This window comes from Dysidea avara, chromosome 3 (genome assembly GCF_963678975.1).
Source record: "Dysidea avara chromosome 3, odDysAvar1.4, whole genome shotgun sequence".
NCBI lineage: Eukaryota > Metazoa > Porifera > Demospongiae > Dictyoceratida > Dysideidae > Dysidea > Dysidea avara.
Genome location: NC_089274.1, coordinates 43800939 through 43823284, shown reverse-complemented (window position 1 = coordinate 43823284; position 22346 = coordinate 43800939). Strand labels below are relative to the sequence as shown.

The following is a 22346-nucleotide window of genomic DNA, read 5'->3' as shown; positions in this document are numbered from 1 at the left end:
AAGGCAGTCTCAATGTGAATGCTGATGCTTTATCACGCTCTCCTATTCATAGTTCATCACAACCAGTAGCAATGACTTCTGTTCAACAACTTACCATTCGAATGAAAGATGCTCAACAGTCAGATCCTGTGTTTCAACAAATCTACCAAACATTATTGTCATCACCAGAAAAGCCACCACATGACCCTGCATGGAGGCAATCACCACTACGAAGGTATGCTCAATTGTGGCACCAAATGTGTATTGTTGAGAATGTCATTTGTTGTACTTACTGTCCCAGTCCAGCTTCAGATAGTGTCACCGTAACATTAGTACCACCTACCTTACAATCAGAGTTTTTACAAGAGGCACATGATATTCCCAGTGCAGGTCACCAAGGGTACCTCAAAACCTTAAGCCGTTTGCAACAACAGGCGTATTGGGCTGGTATGGCTGGTAATGTACAACAATACTGTCAACAATGTAATACATGTCAAGCGTCCAAGTTACCATCTCCTATTCAGGCACTACTTCACAATGTTCCTATTGGCAACCCATGGGAGATGCTAGCTGTAGACATTTTGGAAGTGCCAATTTCTCGTAAGAATCACCGCTACTTACTGGTTATTATGGACTACTTTACTAAATGGGTTGATGCAGTTCCACTTCGTGACCAGACAGCAGTTTCATTCAGTGATGCTGTCATCAAGTTATGCAGTAACTTTGGGATTCCAACAGTCATACACTCTGACCAAGGTAGAAACTTTGAAAGTTGTCTTTTTTCTCAAGTGCTGCAAGCCTTTGGCATCCAGAAGTCAAGAACCACGGCCTACCATCCCCAAGGAGATGGAATGGTTGAACACTTTAACCGTTCTATATTGCAAATGCTACGATGTTATGTGGATCAAGAAGATGACTGGGAGCGTTACTTACCAGTGGTACTGTATGCATATAGAACGGCACAGCACTCTTCAACAGGCATATCTCCATTCCAACTAATGTTTGGACGTCAGCCACAACCTTCACCATTTAAACCACCAACTGCCTTTGATCCGAACACTTAGGCCATGACAAATAAATTTTATGTTTCACGGATGCGGCGGGTCACAATTTCCGGTTTCCAAAAATAAATGTAAATCACGTGACCATTTCAACATGGCTGGTGAATGTTCTTTGTCGATAAACTCGTCCTTAAATGAGTGGTTGAGTGTTGTATTAAAGCGAGGCTTAGTAATTATTAAGAATAGAGTGATAGTACAATGTTCCTGCGAAGAAATGTTTGGAGCTCTTGTTAGAAAAGTCGCACCGGAATTGGAAGAGGAAAGAGTGAAAAGGGTGGTGATTTCTGCAGATGAAAAGTTTGTTGACGTCCACGAAGTAGCTATGGAGGCACCTATCAGTGTTTGTAGGTTATTTAATTGTAAACATTGCTGTATATACTTCGAAAGTGCTGATTCCACGTCAGGCAAAAGCGTTGTCCAAGTCCCAAAAAAGAATGCCTTTTCATTACTAATGGAAAACGCTAGAAAACTCCACCTACCTTCTATACTAGTTCCCCCTGAAGGAAAGCAGTTGAGGAGTGACCAGCGTTTGGAAAATGATTTGATAGGTAAAGTTTATTGCCTGTTGTTTCATATTTCATCTTTCGTGGTACAGGCCTTCTGGAAACTTTGAACATTGGGTGGACTGCTGACAGTTTTGATGTGGGAAGATCCTTTGTGCATAAGCTTGCACAATGTTTGTGGTACCTTGATCCACACCACCAGAAATTCCTCAATAGAGGAACTAAATTGCCAGTGAGATTTAATGCTTTTCAAGGCTACAATGATTATAAACGAAAGAAAGAGAAGGAGCCTAGACTGTGTGCTAGAGAATTACTCCATCATGCAGACTTGCTATCAGGAATGTTGATGCAGCCTTGGTTTTCCCATCCTCGTTTTAGGAGTATTAGGGACGATGTGGCAGAACTTGCAGATGTAATGCATCAATATGCATTGTTTCTTGCCGTGCAAAATGAAAAGGTGAAAGCCCATCACACTGTGACCTCTACACAATATCCAGAGGATAGTGCCACCCTTGTAACTTTACCTGCTAAAGACGGACCAATTTCAAAGTGTTACAAGTCACTTTGTGAGCGTCTTCATAGACTTGAGGTATATCAGCCAGTCTTCCTTAATGAAATTGCTCCAGCAGAGAGGTTTGCTCGCAGACACTGGCTAGCAGAATTGCAGCTTCCATTCCCAGTGATGCTATACAAATTTGCTTATGGAAACCACCTTGGCACTATAGTCTTTTTGTGGAAAGTTCCAAATAGTGGTCCTGTTGATCAAACAGAAGTCAGTTGTGTATTTTCAAGGCTTACTAGTAGTCAGGCCTTTTACTCTTCCAGAGCTATGCGTCATGACTTTTTAGAGAAATATTGCCGACTTGCCAAGATTCCCAAAATGATATTGCATAACATTTATCGTACCTTACTGGAAGATCAATCTAGTGCATCGTGCAGGGCTGAAAGTGAAGTAAATGAACGACTAGCACAAGCACTTATCGAAATGAGCGACACAGATATAACATTAGACTTGCAAGGCATGAATGGATCAGCTAAATCGTCCAAGTTTGATAAGTTTTGGGAAGAATTGCAGTTGTACTTTGATGAAAGCATCTTAGCTGTTGATGAGAGGAGACATGGTGATGCTTTACATATGCCACTTGCTGTATCTCTTCGTCACCTAAGGGAAATGATAACCAGCCGTTTAAAAGAAAAGTTTCCTGAGGATATACCCCCTGTTCCATCATTAGAATGGATTCGTCTTCAGTTTTGGCCTGCAAACCCATATACTGAAACAGCGGTACACTATACTGGGCAATTCAAGGTGAAGTTTGGAGTACAGATTCGTCAGCTACGTAAAGGCCACCCGGATTCTCATTATGTAAGTGCCCTTCTGCAATATGCTCGTCATTTTGCTGTTCGTTTTTATGAGTATGTTTCATATTTGTCTGTTGATGATAAAGCTACTGTGCCTGTGGGAGAGCCAGACTGTCCTATTTCAACTGGAGTTAGGGGTCACAATCAATCATTAGTACCTCTAAATGGACCCACTCTGCTTGCTTTAGATCATGATTTTCATGTCCATGGTATTGTGCCATCTGTGGCTTTTTTTGTTGACATTCCTGAAAATCCCAAAGATTCTTTTTTCAATGGGCAGGCATTTGTCACTAACAAATACAAGGTTACTGAACCTTCCAGTCCTTTAAGGCATGCTACAGAGACATGCTATTTGATACAAACTCACGACAATGGAGCCTCATCCAGTAAACCCATCCTGGTCATTGTTAGTGATGGAGGGCCTGATCATCGTGTGACATATGGCTCGGTTAAAGTATCTGCTATTGCACTCTTTCGTGCTCTTGATTTGGACATGTTGATCTGTTTACGAACATGCCCATATCAATCTTGGCAAAACATTGCAGAACGAATCATGTCCACACTTAATTTTGCTTTACAAAATGTATCACTGGCTAGGCGTCCTATGGATCCAGAGTTTGAAAAATTGCTTCAAAGCAAAAATTCGCTTTTAGAGGTACGGGAAACTATTGAAAAAAACCCAAATCTTGGCTGTGCTTTAAAAGACTCAATGTCACCTCCACTCATTGCTGTTAGTCAACGATTCCAAGCAATGGAGGTGAAAGGAACAAAAGTAAAAGTTGGAGTCCCAGCTACAGCAGAAGAGCAGCATGCTTTATTTGAACAAGTAACTTTCAGTGATTCTTGCATCCGCAAGGACAAACTCAGTCAGAAGGACTTGGCAAAAGCAAAAGATTTACAGGACTGCTTAGAAAGTCATGCTCACTCATCTCAATATGTGTTTCAAATCAAAAAGTGCAGTAGTTCTGACTGCAGCTACTGCGAAGAGCATCCTGTTCGAATACCTGAAAGAATTTTTTCAAGTATTTCCTTTTTGCCTTTGCCACGTTTAGACACAACTAAAGAACACTACAAGGAATTTGATGCTGTATATGGACAAACTATCACTGAAGAAGACTGTCCATCACTCTCACTAAATTTTACATCTGAAGGTTCAAAGGTTGACAAAGGAAGGAAAAATATTATTATTAGTGCAAAGGTGAGAGGAACGATCACTTGTTCCGAGTGTTACAAGCCTCGATGTATTTATTCCAAGGCTAAACTGTCTCAAGCTGAATCTACTATCTTGTTGCAAATTAAAGATTCAAGGTTTTACACATGTGGCTCTTCGCTTTTTGCCCCTGGATCTGCTTTGGCTGATACTGTGGTTGTCAAAGAAGTATTAACTTGCAACTCTCCAATGGAAAGTCAGTATCACAGTGCAGTATTGGTTAAGTTTGTGCCAGTTTGTTATTACTGTGGTCTAGGGGGTGATGGAAGTTTGGTAGAAGACGAGGATATTGTAGAAATGAGAAAAAGTTATGCATTTGTGTCACCCATCTGTTTTTTATGCAGAAGTGATGGCAAAAAACCCTTTTGCAAGATGCCATGCAATGTGGCTAAGAAACGGAGAACAAACTAACAGTTTTTATTTTAACAATTTTATGCTTGCTTTGACTTGTGATTGTTGTAATCGATTGTTTATATTTGTAGCAGCCATTTTTTAAAATTTCTTATCACAAGCTGTTTTACAGGACTGTTGTTTTCTGACATTTGTACATGATGTGCTTTGATGTTTTTTGTACATGATGCATGCTGACTTTTTGTACATGATGCATGCTGACTTTTTGTACGTGATGTGTTCTGACATGTGACGTTAACTTATATTAAACTTGAATTTGTTAATACCTTTAATTCCACACATGGATGGATCTAACTTACATAATATTATATTCGATAAACAGTATAATTATGTTTCTAGCTATACAATGTAATCTGAACTGTTTTCTTGATGCCATCATTGTACTTGTCATCCCTATAGCCTTATTATTTACTCCATGTGCTCATGATCCACTTGAGGCTACAGCATATGATAAAATCATAAAATCAATATTATACATAAACTCTAATTCCGTTAGTTTATAAACTTGACAGGCACCATTCTTTTTTCCTTTTTTTTTATTTTTCGACCTGCCGGGTCACCTTTGAGGGGAAAATAATCCATGAAACATAAGATTTGTTTGGTATGGCCTTACTCTGCAGAACTACAAGCTAAGCTGGCACACTTACAAGATTTAGTTCATACGAATTTGGCCTCTGCTGTACAGAAACAAAAGTTTCACTACGATAAACATTCCAAAACTATACCAGGAGATCCAGTTTGGCTGTCCATCCCAACAAGTGGTAAATTGCAACCTAAATGGGAAGGCAAGTGGACTGTTGTGGAACTTAAGACTCCCATAAATCTTAAGATTACAAATGGGACAAAGACTAAAGTAGTACACACTAACCGGGTTCAACACAGAAGTATACCACAGCCTGATAACACATTACCAACACATGGACACTCTTCATCAAACTGGTATCCCCCTCAAGTTTCACATCATGTCATAGAGTCTGCTTCTGAATCACGTTATCCGCAATGCAGCAGAAGACCACCAGACTGGTTCCAACCTTAGTAACTTACCAAGCTTGGGACAAGCTTTTTAGAAGGGGGGACGATTGTAATGTAACTGAACTATTATATTTATGTATTTATTTGTCTGTAACCACAAGCTGTAATTATAACAAATGCACGTGTGTCTTTAATGGATTCTTATTAACGCTTGTAGTGTGTGTATGAGTGTGTTAATCCATGCTGACTATTACATATTACACTTGATTTTAGAGATTCGAATGTGCAGAACATTTAATGTTGATTTTTCACAATGTGAATTTGTAAATAGTACTGGATCAGCTATACACATTGCGCCAACTCAAATTAGGAGGGGTATAAGCTGCAACTTTTTGCAATGTACATTTGTTAACAATACAAGTACAGGTCATGGAGCTGCATTGCATGTTTCAACAGAGAACACCATATCAGATATTGATGTTCCATATACTCAACTAATTATATGTGAGTGCAATTTTGAATACAATTTTGGAGGAAGGAGCATTGTATATGTTGTTGATACACTTAAGCAGGTAAACCCAGAATTGATTCTTAGCTCTACAAACTTTACTAACAACATTGGATCTGCTCTGTTTATTTCATCATCTGTACTTTATTTGCAACCCCAAAATTTGTTTGTGAACAACATAGCTGATAATGGTGCAGCAATATATTTTAATGAAAATTCTTATCTTATTTTGGATGTAAATTCATCTTCTTTAGCAAAGTTTATTGGAAACACTGTACGGTTTCGTGGAGGAGCTGTTTATGTTGATTTTACCCCAGATAGCTTCAGTTGTAATCCAGTGCTTTTTGTGAGGACAGTTGATGTGTCAGCAATCTCCTTTACAAGTAATTCTGCTGGCATTGCTGGTAATGATATATACTTTAACTTCATTGAATCATGTGATGAAGATTTTACTCTTCCTATCCTGAGCATTGTTAGCAGGTTCAATTACACACAGACTAATGGTGCTATTGATTCTTCACCTCTTAAGGTAAATCTATGTTCACGAGACTCATGTGATCTCATCAATGATAGCTGTTCTGTTGATGGACCAAACATGTTAGGACATCCTATATCTTTCTCCACTACAGTGTGTGATTATTTTAATAATCCTAGTAGGGAAACGGTACAAGTTTTCATAAGTTGTGTTGATTGCAATTCCACGTACCGTCTACAGAATAGTGAAGTGTGTTTGCGAAATGGAAATGAAATGATCACTGTTACTGGAGTAAATGCTACAGAGAGGAATCATGATGATGATTTTAGCTTACTGTTGAACATGATTTCAATTCCATCTCCTCAGTTTAAAGTAATAACAGCAATGTTGTCAGTGAAATTGTCACCATGTTTTAGTGGATACGTTTTTAACCCAAGTTCTCAAATATGCGATTGCTACAATAATGATGATGATGTTATCCAGTGTAATGGGGATAATGCTGAGATTAGACAAGGATACTGGTTTGGTAGTGCCTTAGGAAAATGTACCGTATCATTATGTCCCAACTTCTATTGCAATTTTAGTCATCGCAATGAGACAGGGAATGGATATTATAGCTTACCAAGAGAATTAGATGATCAATGTAGACTACACAGGACAGGAGTAGCTTGTGGTGACTGTAGTTCAGGATATACTCTAGCATATAACTCTCCTGACTGTGTTGATGAGAGGAAGTGTTCTTGGATGTTACCATTGGTGATTGTGTTGACAATTCTGTACTGGATTATAATAGTAATAGGTGTGGCATTTTTGACGCATTCCAAATTTCAAATATCTCTGGGACATTTGTATGGGATAATATACTATTATAGTATAGTGGATGTTTTGTTAGGTAATGACTTGTACATTTCTAATGGAGTGTTTCAGCTAGTTGCAGTGATATCAAGTTTTGCCAAACTGACTCCACAAATTATTGGAAAATTGTGTTTTGTAAAAGAATTAAGTGGAATTGATCTACAGTTTATCAATTACATTCATGTGATAGCTGTTTCACTTGTACTATTTGGGATATCTAGAGCAGCTAAATATTCAAGGAGGATAGCAAACTTTGGCCAACGCTTTATTGTACGAGCTGTGTGTGTTCTGCTGTTGTTGTCTTATACATCACTAGCATCAACCTCACTTCAGTTACTGAGACCACTGAAATTTAATGATGTTGATGGTACATTCTCTTATTCATCACCAGATGTGAAATATTTCAGTGGTAGACATGTGGTGTATGGAATTGTAGCAATTTTGTGTGTGGTAGTTTTTGTAATAGGTTTACCATTTCTACTTGTACTCGAGCCATTTCTGAGGAGCAGTTTTAATTTTGTCCGAATCAAACCATTATTAGATCAATTTCAAGGAAGTTACAAAGACAAGTATCGTTGGTTTGCTGCTTATTATCTGATATGCCGACTGGTGATTTTCATAATATCATATGCTGTCAATAACTATCAAGACAGGCTTTATTGCCTACAGACAGCTTGTATTGTGATTGTATTAATTCATGGATGGATCCAACCTTACAAATACAAATGTTTGAACACTTTAGACAGTGCCATTTTGGTTATCATAGTTCTAGTTGTTAACCTGACTACTTTCAACTATTCACAATCTACAACAATCGGGATTTCAGTTGTTTTGATCTTACTCTCTTTATGTGTGGTGTTTATGTCGTTGGTTATAGAGTTGTTTATTCCCAAAATGCTGGGGAGGTGAAAGAAATATCATATTGATGCTAGGCAAGTTCTCAGAAGCAATAATGGCCACCTGTTTGAAAGGTAAATGAATTATTAATATTTACATTGTTAGTGCATAATAAATTGAGGAAATAATTTCCTACTGCTTATAATGTTTCTGAAAATTTACCAAGTTGTTTTTTTGTTTGCTTGTTTTAAGGAGGCTAAACTAACTATAATATACAAACAATATCCCCAAAATTAAAGATTAAATTAGTCCATTAAGTGAGACTCCACCCTAACCAGATCTATCATAGGTGGAACTCTGTCAAAATGACTGGATGAAGACCGAGCACTGTAAGTGCAGGCAATGGCAGATCACAAATATGGACCACTCCTCCATCATGAAGTTACCACGCTGCATGAAGTAACGATTTACAAGCAAGCTTACCTATCTAGGCCTTTAATAAACTCCATAATTATTCCATAAATGATTCAATAGCACTGATTAAAACATTGAACTCGCATAACTAAAGTTCTACGTGATATGTCTCTAGGATTTGTCTGTTCATTGTAACCGAACGTAACCAGAATGTAATAGCTGCTGACCCATAATCGAAATTTTTATAATATATTCAGTGGTTCACTTGTATTGGCTTGTGTGATTGATTGCCCTGTGCAGGCTATCAGCCTGATATAGATGGGAAGTGTTACATATTAGCTGTATATAACACAGGGCAGTCAGGCATACATTTCAGGCAAAGCCCTCATGCCCATGTTACAACTATTACATGTGCATTACCGAGGCATGATTTCAAGGTATTACATTATAACTTGAAACAGAAACAACAAAGCTACTGATGGTTTAAAGATTTGAAACATAATGTGTGGTAGTCTATTGCCATCTACTAAACTTTATCAACATCTTTGGTCACTTGTCGTATAGCAGATGTTTTGTTGAGAAAATATTTCATGATTTTTGAAAATTGATAGCTATTTGGAAATCCCTTTAAAATATTTACCCCAATACCATGATTCGTTTGATATCACCTGAAAATTTTAATGCACATGATAGCTAGCTATGCTGTTAAGACATTTTAAAATGGCATGTAATGGCATGGTAATTGCCCATGTGGCCGCAACTATCCAAGTGGAAATATGTGTTTATGCAGATGAATGTTTTCAGGTATAGCTTTACTGAAATGTAGTACTACGTACTCTCTATAACATTCGGTGCACATTTTAATTTGATGTATGTATGTATAAAATCATTTGACTCAATAGAGAAAAATGATGATAAAAAATGGCAAAAAGCGATGTTTGAAATCACCCCCTATCTTTTTGGCATCCAGCTGGGTGCCAAAAATTTGTGATATCAAAAACCTGCTATATGCATGGTATACTGGTCACAATGTATTTTGCTTGATGGATTTTAACTGTATAAATGTGCATGCAATTCTTTACTAATACCAAGATCACATTCAAGTAGAAACAGCTCTCTAATCTCTATATAAAAATTCATCTTGTTATATGGCAATTTTTATTACAGATTTATGCATGAAGGCTGCTCAAACCTCAAACATGCAAAAAGTTCACATAATATATTATACTAAATATGGTGTATGATTGTCCCAACCAGTTATAGAGAAACTATTTAATGAATGTATGGTAATTAAGGTTGTACATGTGCTAACATAGGGTTAATGGGCCGAATGAAGCTGCTGACAGAGACGTGCTTAATCATTACAATGAATATCGAGAGTCTCTGATCATTTACGAAGATTAAAAGTGATAATTCTGATGTATATATGACTTTTAGAGTAGATAACATACTGGAGTGCATAAACGTATAATTTATAACAATGATACACATACGTATAATAGTAATCATGCATACACAATCATATCACTGTTGAAAATGTATTTTTCTTTGTGTGTTTATTTGTAGTCATTAAATATTTAGGCTATGCATGCCATACTGTTGTTCAGCTACAGTGTATACCAACTGTATCTACATTGTGCAGTCTGAGTGAAGCTACGGTGTTTATGTTGCATCATCAGTTTGGTGATTTGCATGTTAGGGAAGACACTGAAGCATGAATATGTCAGTGGTTTGCTTAAGTGCTACTTATTAGCTCTCTGGCAGTAAATGCTGTTTGTAACATGCAACATAATTATTTTGTTTGCAGTATAAGATTCAAGAGGATGGAAGAAGTTATAAAAAGTTCTAAAAGTTATAAAAAGTGCTGAGTGTTTTGGTCATGTGCTTCTTTCTCTCTGTTAAAAAAATTGTGATACAGATCATACAGTGGAACCTCATTAATAGGGCCACCTATATGGGACCCATGATAAGTGGCCCTATTACTGAGGTTGCCTATTGCCGAAAACTTCATTAATGTGGCCATAAAATAAAGTGGCCTTATTATCGAGGTTTTCAACAAACCTATTACAAGGTTTTCAACAAACCAACCACTGTCTAGCTGAAACAGCAACATTTACAATTGATCTAAACACACTATGTAGAGCTTATCACAGAGAAAGGTAGGAATATACAGTGTTGGGAGTAACGCGTTACATAAGTAACGCGTTACGTAATATTATTACTTTTGTGGTAACAAAGTAATATAACGAAATACGCTATGAAAACAGGCAATATAACGCAAGATACTTTACTTACAAACGTAACGCGTTACCTAAGTAATATAATTACTGTAACGAGTCTAATATGACGTAATATTATTACTAAAAGTAACGAAGTTACTAATCTCGTTAGTAATCCTCTAAATAACGCCTAACCACAATGGAGTAACGAGGCCTATTGAATGAAGCTTATTCACTAGCTTCTTACTTATAACCAAGATTTGTACATTGTCCAACAACGCAATCATGTCACGTGATAAGATGGTAGTTTCACACGTGACAGCTTAAGGCTGTGGACACAAAGTAATATAATATGTAATATTATTACAGTTACTTTATTTTATGGGTAATATGTAAATAGTTCTGTTGCAAGTAATATGTAATATGTAACTAGTTACTTTTACAAAGTAACTTGCCCAACACTGGGAATATACACTGTACCAATCATTCCAGCATTACTTGAGACATAATGGTTAGAAAAGTTATACTGCCAGAATAATGGGTACAGCTTTCAGTAGTGAAAATATGCACTTATGAACAGCAAGTTTTGAGTGATACCTTGACTTCCTCCTCATTTGGCCTCTTTACTGAGGGAACATTGTATTAGTTTTACCAGTTTGGTCCTGTAGTATGTGGTCACTGGCCTTAATAATGAGGTGACGCTATTAATTAAAATTAAATACATGTAAAATATGTTTGGACTTGCTGGACTTGGTCACTATAATGAAGTGGCCTCATTACTGAGGTGGCCACTAAGTGAGGTTTCACTGTACAAGTATGGAATCTTTAGAGGTAGCTACAGGAAGTCTAGGGATAGTGGTGTTGGCCACCCAGGTGTTCTTTTCTCATTAGCATACTCTACAGCTATTTTCAGATAAGCCACAAATGGCTATAATGTTGAAATGGACACATTTATTCACCAGTATATAGTTGTTTTTGAAATGAGTTTCATAAACAGCCATACATGCAGTTCATAATAACACCTTCCTTCTAACTGTCATCCTATTAGCCTTACGTCTGTTGTTGTTGTTAAGGTAATGGAAAGAATTATTCTTACAATTGCTTTAGAGTCTAACAAACTTATTAGTAGTCTCATCATGGCTTTCACAATAAACATTCTACTGTTACACTCCTTGCTTCTACTTTTGATGACTGGGCAGCTTGCCTTGAAAGACGTAACTCTTTTCATTGCCTCTTACTTGACTTTGCAATGGCCTATGACTCTGTTCCACAACAGTAATTGTTACTTCGACTTAAGAGTCTTGGCATTCATGCCAATCTTTTATCATGGTTTGATTCATTCTTAACTAATATAGATTTCTGAGAGTTGTAGTTTATGGCAACTTTTCTGCCTGTCAGATCTGGGATGCCTCAAGGATCAGTGCTAGGTCCCCTATTGTTTATATTGTATGTTGATGAGCTGCATAAAATTATCCAACACAGTGACATCTAACTCTTTTGCTGATGATATTGCACTTTACAAAGAAATTGTGTCCCCTTGTGATCGTGAACTTCTTCAAGATTATCTAACCGAGATATATGAATGGTGCAAAAAAGTGGCTATTGAAATTGAATCCTCTGAAATGTGAATGCATTTGTACAAGCATCTTCCTCCAATATGTAGCTATTTTCTAGGTGGTCAACAGATTCCAGTAAAATCAGTAGTCAAGTACGTACTTGGGAGTATTCATTGATTCTAAGGTTAAATGGGCCGGGGTGATCATGTGAAGCACCTAGCAGCCATGCAAGGCATCTCGTTCACTGAACTACTTCACACACTATTTTCATGTTCTTCGTCAGTTAAAGCAACTGCCTACAAAGCTATTCAGACCAATTTTAGAATATACTTCCCCAGTTTGGTGCCTACATAACACGAAAGATGTGTCTCAACAAGAATTGATCCAGTGCAAGTACTGCACGTTGAGTGTGTAGTAAATTATAGATGTAACTCTGTCAGCCATAACTGGACTAAGCCTTCAGACGCTTGCCTATAAAAGCGTGACCATACTCTTTCACTAGAAGCTAATCTTTCCTGCTTTCTATTCTTTTCTAAGACATATACTTAAAGCTGTAGGTTCTACCAAGAAAAAAATTTATAGTAAAATTTAAAGGAGGGGTGGAGTGCTTCGACATTATTTTAGCAACTACATCACATACACCTGTATATAGCTGGCAGGGTTTTACACTTACTCTGCTATCTAGCCAGCTACTGTATAAAGCAGATTAGCTAGCTACAGACTACCAGTTAACATTATAATATTGTACCCAGTAGCTATAAGTTAATTGACAAACCAGCTATGTAGCTAGCTACATGGAGCATGCATGTAATTAAATTGCAACCAAACAAGGACAGTTGCTTGTGCTCCATAACATGTGCTTTATTCATTACTCAGTTAGCATACTTCAAGTTTAAGATTCACTATGTGTATGGTGGTGTCACAGTCATTGCTTGTTTTCTACTGTACTTCATCTTTCATTGTGCTATTCCTCTTTAACTGTTTGAGATTTGAAATGTGTTCAGACACTGAACCACATAGCTATTATAGATTTCAAATTTAGTCCATGATCTCTGGTATAGTCACATGATCAAATGTAAAAAATAGTAATGTGTATTGTTTAATTGGTTTTTTATCGATTATTTTATGTGTTTAGCGTTTAGCATGTTCAGTCAATGGAAGTTACGTAAGCTGGATAATTATGCAATACAAGTTTACTGGTGTGATGTGTGTGTGCGTGTGTGGGTGTGATGTATACCGTAGGTACAAGTCCAATGATTTATCATAACTTGAACATAAGAAGAGATCATGTTATTGTACAAGCTGCTTGTGTTGGCCAGTCCTTATATATGGCAAAGTAGAAAAGTCAGGTTTAACTTGAGGGGTGGAGGGAAAGTTGACTGAAACTGTTGGCCACAAAAACTGAAAATGAAGCAATTAATGAACTGTATTTGTATATAGGTATTTATAAATTTAGAATTCTTTGTAAATCATTTTTACTACGAGATTATGATATGCGTATAGTTTATGCTGACCACATAAACTTTTGCATCCCCATGCAATACTTAAAATAACAATGCAAGCTTGCAGTGTTTCATTAAATTTCTTGTCTTCTCATCACTCACCTGCATTGGTAATTATAAAGATTCAATACAAATATTACTGTGTTAAAATCAAGATACTCTAATAGAGCAGCCAGCTACTATAACACTCGGTTGTATTGCTTTTTTTTTTACCAAGAAGCATTTTATAGGTTTAAATTCCTTTAAAATGTTTCTTTGTTACTTTTATTTTGTTGGAAAGCACTTTCTTGTTGCCTGCTACACTTATAGAATATCCACTGTATATATACCTAGTCTGCAATTCTTAAAATTGCTATATTAGCAAAAATAAAATCAAACTACTGTTTGATGTATTAAAATTGAATCCCACAATCACAGTTTGTTTGGCAAAATTCAATCCCACAATCACAGCTTACTTGGTTCTCCATATAAGAGAAAGATATTCAACTAAAGATTTTGCCAATTAGGTGGGACATGCTAAAGTAGAACATATTAGTTATACCACGGGCACTCGTGTTTTGCCTGTATATACACACTCGCATTTGGGCCTGTGGCCCTTGTGCTTGTGCGTATATATCAAGCAAAGCACTCATGTCCGTGGTATAACTATACATTTATATACTGAACCGGAAGATTGAAACATGCAATTAAGTATTAGCTAGTGCAGGTCACAGATTTCAAGTCATGTCAGCAATGGTTTTATCCATGCAGATCGGCTTAAATTTATACATAACAGTAGCCATGCATTGGCAGAAACATCCAGAAACACTTAATCAGCACACTTGTTTATGAAGATCTGCAGCTGTTTAGGTATGTGACTATGACACTTGGTGATATGTAGTATCCTTGGCAATTACACTAATTTTATTAACACTACAAAATCTCATTTATCACTGCACATTTGAGCTTTAACACAGCAAATGTTAACACAGCAAATTCAGTGTGCAGTGTTAAGACCTTATTTAAAAAAATGTTTTTAGGCCCTGTTAGGCCAGGCAAACGTGATTAATTCTCTGCCCGCATCCCTTTTTACCCCACCACCTATAATTTCATTATTGCTGTTATCAGTCACGTGCACACATATTTTGATGCTTAGAAGGCTCACTATCATTTTTACAGCACAGCAAATGTCCTCAAAAAACAGTGGTAAAACGTAAGTAGCTACTGACCAGTTCTTAAAAGGCTTTAGCTAACATTTATAGTAAATTAATAATGAATAGCTAATGAAAATGACCCGAGGCAAAAATGACCCCCGCTCGCATGGAAATCCAATTTTTTTGTTGATGAGAAACAAGTAGCCAATCAAGTTTGCCTGGCCTTAACTAAGGTCACTTAATATTGTTTCAGATCCCCTGCCAACATTGCTATGTCTCACCGCCTAAATTTGGTGAGCTTTTACCATTATTTCATCATCTCAATGTTTAGTGATTGTATAGAAGTTATAAACTAACTTGCTCAGTAGTTACACAGCTAGGCACAGAGGAAGGGCTAGATGGGCTGAAGACCAATCCCAATGTCAGGAGGAGGGACCGCTTTAATTAATTAACCCTTTCAGCTAGCTAATTCCAATAAAACAGTCAGGTGCTGCATGTAAGATTAGGCATTCCAGTATCCGAGATTTTTTAATAAAAAATTTCTCCGTATATTCCCCAATAGAACCCTGGTACAAAACAACAACTCGCGTTTAACTTGGGGTTGCTCCGTAGTCCGAGCTCCAATGAGGATGAAGATCGGCTATGGGGTCTGTCCACACGCTGATCATCATGAAAATCTTAGTTTTGTCGTGCACGTTACATGTAAGCGAGGGGTCCGCCACGCTTTAAATCTAACTTATCCGAGATTCAAATCTCTTGGAATCGCCATGCAATCTACAAGAATCTTCTCAAATCTCTGAATCTCTGTGAAATCTGCAAAATCCATTAAAATCCATGGAATCTTTAAAATCTTCCTAATCTTCGTGACAATCTTTAAAATCTTGCTGAAATCTTTGAATCTGAGACTACCACAATCAAATCTTAATCTTAGAGAGATAACCATCATTAACAATTGTGATGAAAAGATGTACAACAAAACAAATAGGCATGTGAAACCTCGGACAGCATGCGAACACAAAAAGTAGAGGACTACACTGTGGGCATGGCAAGGCAAAAACAACAACAAAAAAGACTAATTACTGTAATTACAAAAATAAAACTGTCTAATTTGTGCACCACTCTGTACAGTTTCGTGCTAGAAAAATTCTCTGAGAGGCAGAGATACTGGCAGAGGCAGCAGCATCTAACCATTCCTTAATAATGTGCTTCGAAATCCTTATATCAGCTTGAACAAAGTTTAACAAACGAGATAGATTCTTGATGGAAGACACTTGAAAATGACCAAGTACCGTGATTTCAATGGTGTCATAATAGTTAGCAATATTTAGGCGATCAAATTCAGCCAACAGCTGCAGATACTCAGTTTTGCTCTGCTTCCTATTGCGAGCAGACTGGATGTGATGGATGGAGTCCAGAGGGCATGTTAGTTCCAACAGAGTGATGGAAGAACTCTGGGAATTATATATTACAATGTCTGGACGGTAGGATGTAATAAGGAGACTCATCGGAATTGTAGACTGTGGAGAATTATCAGCATGGAAATTAGGTATATCAGCAAACACTTTAACAAATGGGATGTCAGCAAATGCTTCAGAAAGTTTAGTGGCCAAAACACGAAGAACCTGATCATGACGGTAGGTATACCGCTGTTGATTTAATGCTGCAGGGCAGCTACTTAAAACATGAGCAGTTGTTGGGCGCCGTGAATCGCAAAGCAAACACTTCGCTTCACATAGGATGGACCATCTCTGTAAATTCACAGCGGTGGGTAGAGTGTCAGATGCTGCACGAAGGAGGAATGACAATTGACCGGGGTGGAATCCCTTCAGTAGCCTGTTCCAAGTTTTACAGGAGCTCTCTAGTTCAGCGGAACTCTCAAATTTTGACTGAACAGTTAGTGACTGTAAATGGTCTTTGCATTGAGCTTTGATGGAATCTGACAACTGGTGCTTAGCCTTAATATATAACGACCGAGCTGATGGGAAGGCAGATAATTGTTTTTGAGCAATCGACAGGATGGAATAGTCATTGTCTTGGATTTGTAGAGCAACATTCCCAAGACGCAAATGGAGGTTAAGTTCCTGGAGCCGCAAGTCAGAGGAGGCACTGACACAGGCTAGCAAACTTAGTTTTGCCTCCCTGGAGACATGAGAAATACTAGGACAACAAACACCTGGGTAGTACAGAATAACTCGTGTAGCACTCCGGGGCAAATTCAGCCATTTCTTCAGAAACCGTGTGGCAATAGATTCTAACTTGGAGATGGTTCCCCTGGAGACAGCATCAACACACAAATGAAACCGTGTCAGTGAGAGAATATAGTTCCGGTAAATCCACAGTTTGTACTCACCACGGATGGGGAGTGAGTCAGATGCAGAAAGTAAGTTAGTAAGATGGCTTATCATACGCTTGCCTGCAGCTTTCTTGGTAGCACTCAAAGAGACATCAATTAACTTTCCTAAAAATTTGGTTTGGCCTTCTGTGATGGGTCTAGTTGTACCTTTGGATAATGGCAAGCCCATTGGCGCAACTTTGGAGCCATCAAATAGAAAGGAAATACATTTAGATGGTTTAAAAGTCAAGTCCAAATCTGCTGCCTTCAGGTCAATTGTTTGTAAAACTGATTTATGAACATCGATATCACAGGAGATCAAAGTGACATCGTCAGCATATCCTTTGAGTAAGTGTTCCATTGAGTCAGCAAATTTAACTGATGGTTTCCCGTTGGCTTTGTTAAAAGCAGGTTTCCCATCAAGGGAGACAAAGTTCCTTGCTCTTTTAGCACATGGTTTCCACTCTATTGTATGTAAAGCAACAACTTCAGAAACAACTTGATCATCACTGTCATCATAAACAATTTTACACGATCTGTCTAGGAAGTACTGACCAACTCGCGCCTTGTACCAACCAGGTGGTTCCTCTCCAGCTTCTGTCCACTTTACATACACATAGGAATCAACAGGAGGAAGAGCTTCAGAGTCCTCAATCGGAATCTTGATATCAATAACATCATTGGACCTCAAGTATTCCTCAAGCTTGTTAGTAAATTTCAGTAAACGTTTGGATATTTTACTCAAGCTCTTGCTTGTTAACACGTATTCTTGCGGCTGTCTTGCACCTAGGCCTGTTCGTCCACGTGTACTGTGCGATTATTGGGTTCTTGCAGTCTACGTATATTGCCAGAGATATAGCCAGTTGTTCCCGAGGTTGTTTCTTCTTCGCAACGCCTTTAGCTACTTGACGAACTCGTTGGGACAAGCTAGTTAGTGACCCTGACTCGGATCTTTGTTAGGTGAGTCTACATACTGAATTCACACCTGTGAAAAGAGTGAGCATGGTGCATGTACGGATTCATATTGCTCCTGACATAATAGCCAAGATAAAACTCCAATAGCTAACAGCTACATCTCTTTAGTGAGCTCTTTAGCTAAATCAGGAGTAGCTATAGCACGTCTCGTCAATATTCACATTCTTGAAAATCATCATGCAGTAATTATAATCAACACATCTCAATCTCTATATTCTAGATATAGTATAGACCTCGATATAGACTAGCCAACATTCATGCAGCAAATTAATGAAAATTAAGTTTAGCTACACATGTGGGACCCCTGCTTTTAGTGATACGAGTAGTGATATTTGCTATGTAGTTTAATTTGTTATCCCACTCATATGGGACCTCAGCTGTGAAGGCTACTGAAAGCCTTTGTCAGTATAGGGAGTCAGAGACGTGCTGGCAAGAAGAATACAGAGAAGACTAATAATCCCTGCTATGGCTCCATAACCATATAGGCACATGTCTTGATTGTATGTGGCTGTGGATCAAGTCACAACATGGCTGGCTGGAGTCTCTGAAATCTTAAGGTTTTGGTTACAAAGAATTTGCATGCTTTTGAATATTCCTGTACTGGTATCTTGTGCCAGCATCCCACAACATTAAGCTCAGCGGGTATGAAAGCTTAGTCCAATTATAATTAGCTATGTAGCAACATGCACTATGTAATGTGTAAGCTTAACTCTACCATGCCAGCAAGTAATGTGTCCAAATGATATCACACTCTTAGCTGAACAGATTCGAGCAGATTAAATTACTATCTCATCTATTATTGTTTAGTGAAAGATAACAGGAGATGGAGCAGCAACCTCAGGAACTATCCACTTTGGAAGTTGATATACTTGCACTGAACGCATCTGATACCATCTGATACCTTGAAATGCATGAACGCATCTGATACCTTCGCTTAGCTGAGTTTATGTACGTATGTTTATACATACAATTTACAATACATGCACAAACTTTAACAAGCATGCTAGCTAATAATTTATATCTCAATGGGTCAATGTCCATATCACTTTGCTAACTCAGGTAGACAGTCTCAAAGACAGTTGCACTATAAGTTATATTATATAGAAGTGTGGAATCTATGTGTAAAATCTAATTGTGTGGTATCTTTGATATATTATTTCACATTTGCTGAAGTCAACTACACCATTGATATGCTGAAGTTCCTGTACACAATTATCAAGACAATTATGCAGTCCAACTGTCAACAGTTGCAAGAGATGTCTAAATAATGATATAGCTAAATTGTACACAACTTGCATGGACATGGCAAAACATGATGATTTTAGACATATTATTTGATGCATACAGTATTATAATACAGCTATACATGTGCGGCATGAAAGGGCAAAGTAGTAGTTAATAATAGTATTTGCCAACTCTAGTGTGAGATTTACTGAGCTTATGTGCGCATGCAGGGCTATTTGATTTGATTGAATGCTTTAGCTACGGTGACCAGCACTGAGGTAGTTTGCTATGTCACTATCTTGGTTGCTCAGTACAAATGAAGTATGTACAACTCAAGATCTAGGCATTTTCTCATCACTACTGAGATCACTATAAGGAGAGCTAGCTCTTAGTCATGATTACTTACTATGTGAGGTAACTGTATAAATGCATTGGGAACAGTTCCATTAGCTATAGGCTAACTTGCTACGTGTCAGTGGGCAAAGCCGCCAATTTAACTAAGTAAATTAGCCACATATACTAAGCTCTATTGCTGGTAGCATGCAGTATTGCAATAGCTAAAGAGTAGCCTCTTCAGTAGACTCGTACCTCGACTCATACCAGGCACAGAACACGGCTCCACAGCACTACAACATAGTATTTAAAATGATGTACACCTATGATCTTTATGACATACTTTTCTTCGTAAAATCAATCCAGCATCCATCTAATCATTTCAATATCAGTAACTATGTCAACTTTTGCCGCAATCCTACCAGATCCTCCACCAGTAACAAGCTTCAACACAATTTTACATCATCCAACAAACAAAGTAACTTCTACTTTAACAGATTACCAAGAACCTACAACAGTCTACCAGTACTTGACTTAAATCAACCTTTTTCCACCATTAAATCACAGTTATTCAAGATCTTCTGGCAGCATTTTACTAACAATTTTAACTCTGACAATCCTCACAGTATGCACTTTGTTTGCCCTTGTAGTACCTGCTCCAAGTCTCCTCGCCCACCAAACTTCAGCAGTAATTAATTATTTTTTTCTTCTCTCTCGCTCTTAAAATAAGTACTTAGCTATATAAGTAAGTTTATTATTAAATACACATGTAAGTTTTAAAATTATAGGATAGTTCAACTATATACCAAATGTAAATGTATGTAATAATCTTAGCCAGCTAACTTAATTTCATTGTAATTTTATACATTCAATTGTAAATGTAAGTTGTACGTATACTTTTTCTGGCTGTGGGCACCAGTTGCCCACAGACCATTAATGCAGGCCTTGCCTGCATTAAAAAGCAGTTAAAATAAAAAATATATATATATATATTAAAAAGTATTTCAAATCTTAACTGAAATCTTAAAATCTTGTAAAATCTTTTCAAATCTCAGTCAAAATCTTGAATCTTTCTTAAGATTTCTCAAATCTCAAATCTAAGTACTGCGTTACGGACCCCTCGCATGTAAGTAAGTTTTGTGTTGTTTCGTAATCTTTCCAAGCCTTCAGTGTAATGCCGGGGCATGTAGAATACTTTAAAACTTTAAAAAACGTAGTGTCGGGTAGGTTGTATACAATCACTGGACTGGACTGGTGGACTGGACTGGACTTAGGTATTTTCCCTTTTTTACCTAAATATTTGGGCAACTGGTTGCAAGTATGTTAATCTCATGTAGTTAGACCACTCCCCCACACACAAACAAAAGAAAGGTGTGATCATGCCAGACTTGTCAACATTGCCCAGCTTCAGCTATGTACAGAGATTCTAATAGTTCTTGTTTGTCAACAAATCTAAAACAGAAGTCACATGCGGTAATTATAGTTTAAAGTTCAAAATGAATCAATTTGATTGGTTGAAATATTGTGCATGTGATTTCACTTGTTATTGCTGTCATGCAAAAACTATAGAACCTTTTTTATCAGCTATTGAATAGCAAGACAGTTAACTGTCGCCCAGCTGACTCCATGACTATAACTTGCATGGTTACTACAACACTACATACACATGTACTGTATGCATGGTTTGTACTTCATGATAAGACAAATGGTAGTCGTACAATAGAGATTATGCCAAGAGAGAGAGAGAGAGAGAATTACACACAATTCTAAGATAACAGACAGTGCCAAGTAGACAGATTTACCTGCATATTTTACATTCAATGTAGCAATAGCTACGACCAGTTGCCCAAATATGTGCTAAAATGAAAAACAAACAAAAAAAAATCTTGAGTCAAGTAGTCCAGTCCACCAGTCCAGTCCACCAGTCCAGTCCACTAGTCCAGTCCAGTGATTGTATACAACCTGTCGGGTGGAAGGTAGTCACTGGTGCTTACTTTAAAGTGCGTAGTTACTTCGCTCGGGTTAACGATTTTCAACTCCAGAGCAATTTTCTGATGGCTGTGTCATCAGCTCAAAAATACAAACCACTTCAAAGTCAGCATAACAATGCCGGCACCGTAATTGAAGCCACAACTCCACCCTTAGGTATTGTTGCATCATTGTGGCACCTCCACTTTAGTTGTTTACCTTAATAAGTTGTTAACTTGATGTTTTTACTTACTTGAGATAGCTACTTACCTATGGATATACACCATTGTATTGAGAAGTGTGCATGCAGTAGGTGAAACATAGCTATTTGCTCACCACAAAGCATACAAAGATCGCTGAGATCTGATAACATCTGAAGTTACTCTCATTAGCTACATGTACAAACTTGCAGCTAGAAGTAACTGCAGTTTCAAGGTAGTCCAGATTGCTAGATGGCTTCCTGATTCAATTGTGCCATTTTTCCCTTTAAAATGTATGGGGAGCCCTGGAGAAAAAATGT

At 37.6% G+C, this 22346-nt stretch overlaps 3 protein-coding genes across 3 annotated transcripts; 2 read left to right on the top strand and 1 right to left on the bottom strand.

The window, feature by feature from the left end:
* The first annotated feature begins 949 nt into the window (after nucleotides 1–949).
* LOC136251147 (uncharacterized) lies at nucleotides 950–4795 on the top strand. The gene is made up of 2 exons (XM_066043536.1): nucleotides 950–1588; nucleotides 1636–4795. The coding sequence occupies exons 1-2, from the start codon at nucleotides 1063–1065 to the stop codon at nucleotides 4521–4523; spliced, it is 3414 nt and encodes a 1137-aa protein (XP_065899608.1). The 5' UTR covers nucleotides 950–1062; the 3' UTR covers nucleotides 4524–4795.
* Nucleotides 4796–5776: 981 nt separating this feature from the next.
* Nucleotides 5777–10159, top strand: LOC136248530 (uncharacterized). Its single transcript, XM_066040303.1, has 2 exons — nucleotides 5777–8304; nucleotides 9901–10159. Exon 1 carries the CDS (start codon nucleotides 5777–5779, stop codon nucleotides 8240–8242), a length of 2466 nt encoding a protein of 821 aa, XP_065896375.1. The 3' UTR covers nucleotides 8243–8304; nucleotides 9901–10159.
* A 5938-nt stretch (nucleotides 10160–16097) lies between these two features.
* LOC136248529 (uncharacterized) lies at nucleotides 16098–17687 on the bottom strand. The gene has a single exon (XM_066040302.1). It carries the CDS (start codon nucleotides 17685–17687, stop codon nucleotides 16098–16100), a length of 1590 nt encoding a protein of 529 aa, XP_065896374.1.
* Nucleotides 17688–22346: the final 4659 nt, after the last annotated feature.